The sequence below is a fragment of the Lupinus angustifolius genome, unplaced genomic scaffold (assembly GCF_001865875.1).
Source record: "Lupinus angustifolius cultivar Tanjil unplaced genomic scaffold, LupAngTanjil_v1.0 Scaffold_728, whole genome shotgun sequence".
Taxonomy (NCBI): domain Eukaryota; kingdom Viridiplantae; phylum Streptophyta; class Magnoliopsida; order Fabales; family Fabaceae; genus Lupinus; species Lupinus angustifolius.
Genome location: NW_017728053.1, coordinates 4,718 through 10,086, shown reverse-complemented (window position 1 = coordinate 10,086; position 5,369 = coordinate 4,718). Strand labels below are relative to the sequence as shown.

The window sequence follows — 5,369 nt, the reverse complement described above, 5'->3', positions numbered from 1 at the left end:
AAGAATACAAGATGAATATCGTGAAGTTGTGGAGAGAAGAGTTATCACAGGTTTGAACATTTCGGCCCCTTGATAAACTGTGATGCTCTATGGCTGTACTACAATTTTAATTTTTTTATATGTTCGTCATAGAGGGTAGCACGCAACAATAAGGTTGCTTGCTTTGGTTCAAATCCAGGAAACAATATATTTGTTTGCGAGGATAAGGCTGCATACATCCACCCTCCTCGGGCCCTACTAGGTGGTAGCCTTGTGTGCTAAGTTATTGTTTTATATGTTCATCATGTTCTCATATTTTCCACTTTATGTGTATGATTTTATTGGACAGTCACAGGAACTAGGCCGGATGATGAGGTGAGCTTAATTCATCAATTTGTGACTTGAGATCAGATATCCACTGCCTATGAATTTTGTTCTAATTGGCTCTTTAATGATTGTGTTAGACAATTGATCACCTGATAGAGACAGGAAACAGTGAACAGATCTTTCAGCAAGCAATTCTAGAAACCGGCAGAGGACAGGTACTCGGTTTATGATTCCTCATTTGAACATTTTTCAATTTAGGAAATTAACAATGAATTATGCCATTTTGTTTTTCTGTTTCTTACACTTTCCCTCTTTTTCTGAGCGGCCAGGTGTAGTGATTAATATAAACTTTGCATACAAACTTCATTCATGGACTATCCTATGTGTTTTTCAGGATTTTTCTTAGTAGGATGAAGAATGAAAGCTTTTGTGCAGGATTAAAAGCTTTTCCGTAGTTATATCGTTTGTTGTTTACTTGTGCAGATTGTAAGCACGGTTGAAGAAATTCAGGAGAGACATGATGCTGTAAAAGAAATCGAGAAAAAGCTTCTTGATTTACATCAGGTTTACTTGCACACAGATCTTAGTTTAAATATTCAACTTACTTGACAAAGATGTCAGAAATAACAAATACTTGTTATCTAATCATATTTTATCTCAGGTTTATCTTGATATGGCTGTCTTAGTTGATGCTCAAGGAGAAATTTTAGACAACATCGAAAGTCAGGTTCGATTACACTCTCTTCTCCTTGATGTTATGTTTCTATGTTTGTATATAGAATTCAGGGAACATTTAGTTCTTCAATTCGCATTAACGGGAGAGACTTGTTCAGGTCAACAACGCAGTCGATCATGTCCAGAGAGGGACATCTGCGCTTCAGACCGCTAAGAAACTGCAGAAGAGTTCTCGAAAATGGATGTGCATTGGAATCATTATACTGTTGATAGTAATAGCCATTATAGTTGTTGGTGTTATCAAACCTTGGAAGCATAAGTGAGCTCGAGTGTCTCGCCCTTGGTCCCTTGTCCATATATATAACAGTCGACAAGTCAGTCGACAGTCGCCCTTGGTGCCGGATTTTTTACTTTTATTTTGATTGATGTTTGATTTGTTGTGTTATTGATTTATGACTTACTATAAAATTTGTGTCTCACTATATGGAATTCATATTCTTTTGTCACCTTTCTAAAGTTTATGAGATCCCCCCTTACTTTTTTTGTTACATTCTGTTTTTACAAATCCACTGAATGGTGATTTTGGTGACTCTACTTAGCTCTTGTTTTAAAAATTATACCAATCCTTTTTATGATGATGAAAATTATACCAATCCTTTTTATGATGATGTTGTTCTTATACTTAGCTCTTGTGAAAAGTGGATAAACATAGTGGTATTTGGTGTGCAAATCTATGAGTGACATGTGAGAAGAATCTTTGCAACCAATCAAATGAACAATAATCATACATTGTTGAGAGAAATAAGGAGTGTGATATTTTGAAGATTGATTTTGAAAAGAGTTGGAGTTTTTTTATCATATGATGGATCAACTTGGCTTTTGTGGTAAAAGGAGGAGATATGAATTTCGAAATGTGTCTCAACAACCTCTTTAGCAATTCTAGTCAAAGGAAATCGTACAATAAAGTCAAGATGTTGAGAAGGATATCAAGTCAGAGGTGCTTGCATGTCAAGGATATTGAGTTCTTTAATAAAGTTATTCTTAGTAAATGGAGATTGTGTTGTTTAATCGAGAGAGAATCCTTTTGGGTTAAAGTCTTAGAGTCTAAATATGAGATTCTTAGAAGCCCTAAGCCGACCGGTAGTGATTTAGACGAGTCTAAGGATTCACTTTGGTATAAAGACTTGAAGAGGGTGATGAGTGAGACAAACCCTGGTTAAGGGTAGTTGGCGGGTGGCTTTAAAAAGGTGCTGGGGAATGAGAATAAAAAGATTCTAGCTTAATCATTGGGTGGGTAAACGATCTTTGCATGATTCTTTTGAGAAACTTCTCAATTTGATCGAGGATAAACATGCTTTGGTTAGCTAGCTAGGCTAATGGGTATAGGATGTTTTAGGTTGGAATATACCTCAGAAGAGAGAACTTTTGAATGTGAGAAAGTTAGGATAGAGAAGTTGGTGAAGTTGATAACTTCTACATCCATGAAGGAAAAGGATGAAGATCATTGGAGTTGATTCACAACATATCTAACATATTAAATCAACTTATAGAATTATCTGGCAAAAGGGTGACATAGGAGCATTTGATAGAAAAATGCAAATGTTACAAGCAAATCTTAGGATCTTCAACTGCGCCTCAAGTACTAACATAGGCATTGTTGATTTAAAAAATTAAACTATTTAACCACACAACCATTAAGAAACTATTGAGAGAAAAAATTGTAATATTTTGTCAACTATGTGTTTCTAAGCTCATGGCTTACTATAATAACTCTATCAAACACTAATAAGTATCTTATTTTTGTCAACAAAAAAACTAAATGACTCTTAAAATTACTTTGTGGTGTTAACTAACACAATCACATACTAGAAGGAATAACCCATATGGCTTAGCTTTCATATAAACAAACATATAATTCTACAGCATAATTCATTAAGTAACCAAAATTGGTTGACAATAGAATTACATAGGGTATATTGTGCAGGCTATATATCAAATATGAAACTGAACTATCAATTGCATGCTACATAGTATTTAGAAACCATGAATCTTGATATGCTCCTTCTTTACTATCCCAGCCTGTTTTTGCAAAACACATGAATTTATAAATTATATATTTCACTTTTTTATAATTAAGAAGTACAATCAAGAATTGTGTGTTTTTTATAAGCGAAACACTTCAATAATAAAGCATAAGGGGTGTCAACCCAAATACGAATCAACGAGAGTTGCATGTTTGTTTACCTGCACTAGGAAAGTAGAAACATTCTTTCTTTGATCTCCCTGAAGTTGTATGACCTGCATCCATACAATTTTGACATTCATTTTCGGAAAATAATTGCACATCAAATAGTATAGTATATCGAAGTACGGATGCAACGAATCAATCATTTACAGATATGATACATTACATATATTTTGATACGTAAAATAATTAAAAGATATATAGACAAAAAGTATAGTATATCGAAGTATCATATCGGTTATGATAACCCTAGGGCAAAGAAATACTTATAATTTATGAAGAGATAGTATGAAACAAACCTGGCCCAACTCAGGGTCCTGAACAACAGTACCATTACAGCAGAACTCTTTCTTGAGATCCTTAAGTATCTTGGTATAGCTGAACTCTTTCTTCAACCCTTGCACTGTTGTGAGGCTTTTCCTTCCGTTACGCTGCTGAACTCGTACATGAACATACTCTTTTGTCCCAGCACCTGAGTCCTCAGCATTTGCCTCAGCAAAAGGATCAAAAGCAGTTGGGATGCTTGTTTCAAATTCAGACATGAAACTTGCCCTAGGTTATGTGTGTGATTAAACAATGTCCTACATCACAAACAAAGCACAAATAAGTTATATCTAGCATAAGGAATTGATATATGAACTTTACTTGGAAATAATGCTTCATGCACATAAATTTTTATTGAGCAAAGGGGATACAAAGTAGTGGTGTAGAACAATAATCATGAAAATGAAAAAGTCGTAATGTAGTCTGATGGTGAGGATGAATAGTTTAAGAAATAAAGAGAAAGAGGTTGTGGTTCGAGTCTCACCGACATTAAAAAAATATTAAGTAACTCTACAATTTGGTGATTTTAGACTAATGTGAAATACAATTGATAGATCTTAAACTTTCAATTATAAATCCAGAAATAGCAATACCAATTAATACCTCCAGTACTATTACACCACCCAGGCAATAACTTTTCATGCAATATAATTTCTATTGATTGAACCATTACTTAGAACAATCAATCTATCTGCATCTTTTATTTCAAATTAAATTTGAAAAATGTAAACATTTCTAACAATATAATTGAAAAACTTTCATTTTATATATTTTGAAAGTATAGATAAACACAATTGTCCTCCCAAGTTGAAACAGTAATACTCTTCAAATTTTATCGAATTTTCTGATTAATCATGTATCGTGTATCAAATTCATCTTAACAAAAATCTCATAAAAATAATGAAAAAATGACGAACCGGGTTTCCCTTACTATTATGATAACACAGATCTAATCACAAAAACTTCCACTAACAAGAGTAAAAACAAAGCACATACCCCATATAAGAATTGATAAAATTTGTTGAAGGAAACCCATACTTTGGATAAAACTATGGTTAAAAATGACAAATTTGGAATTATAACGTTACATGCAGAGAAACAACGTACGAGAATAAAAAGTTACAGTTAAAATAACAAAAGTAGAAAGAAAAACTTATTACAATAACAAGAATAATACCTGAAAGTTGTCTCCAAATAATGTGAATAATATCAAAGTCAACTGCATAACGTTTTTATATGTGACAGTTGAGACAAATCCTCCCAACCACATAATTCGGTAGCGGTTGTTAACATGCAATTAGTGAATAGTAACACGTGAACCATGTTTTAGGCACCAGTTTCTATTTTTATTTTTATTTTTTAGATTTCGCCTGAGTAATTAGTGTGATTTTTAAATATATTTTTGGATGATAAAACTATGGCTTCTCTCTTTAGTTTTGAATTGGTGTACATTAACTATTATTATTATTGTTGAACTAAATTTTATACAATTTTGAAATATAAGTTCTAGTATATAACTTTGGAATAAAATTTCATAAAAATAATTTGGTTAAGATAGTAATTATTTATTTATTTGTGTTATAATTTTAAAGGGGTGTGTTATAGTGTTAAAGATTTAATTTCAGTGTGCTATGAATCATATAACATGGCCAATATAATATAGGTAGGACTAACCTAAAAGGATTGGCGACAAAAAGTTAATATAATGGTTAGGTGAAGCTAAATTTCTAGATATATTTCTAGGAGTGACATTTGCTGATAATAATTAAGGCCAAAATCAACCCCAAATCAATAAATTATCTCCCTATAGTACTAATTA

General features: G+C 32.6%; 2 protein-coding genes across 2 annotated transcripts; one reads left to right on the top strand and one right to left on the bottom strand.

Annotated features, from left to right (window-relative positions):
- Window positions 1-4: 4 nt before the first annotated feature.
- Window positions 5-1,500, top strand: LOC109341847 (syntaxin-132-like; the record flags this gene model as incomplete). The annotated part of the gene is made up of 6 exons (XM_019579818.1): window positions 5-50; window positions 329-354; window positions 444-521; window positions 790-870; window positions 968-1,033; window positions 1,140-1,500. Coding segments are annotated over 6 exons (462 nt in total), but the record flags the coding sequence as incomplete, so codon positions are not given.
- Window positions 1,501-2,844: 1,344 nt separating this feature from the next.
- LOC109341849 (protein translation factor SUI1 homolog) lies at window positions 2,845-4,829 on the bottom strand. Its single transcript, XM_019579819.1, has 4 exons — window positions 4,728-4,829; window positions 3,526-3,807; window positions 3,226-3,279; window positions 2,845-3,060 (listed from the first exon to the last, which is right to left on the bottom strand). Exons 2-4 carry the CDS (start codon window positions 3,766-3,768, stop codon window positions 3,016-3,018), a joined length of 342 nt encoding a protein of 113 aa, XP_019435364.1. The 5' UTR covers window positions 3,769-3,807; window positions 4,728-4,829; the 3' UTR covers window positions 2,845-3,015.
- Between the last annotated feature and the right edge of the window lie 540 nt (window positions 4,830-5,369).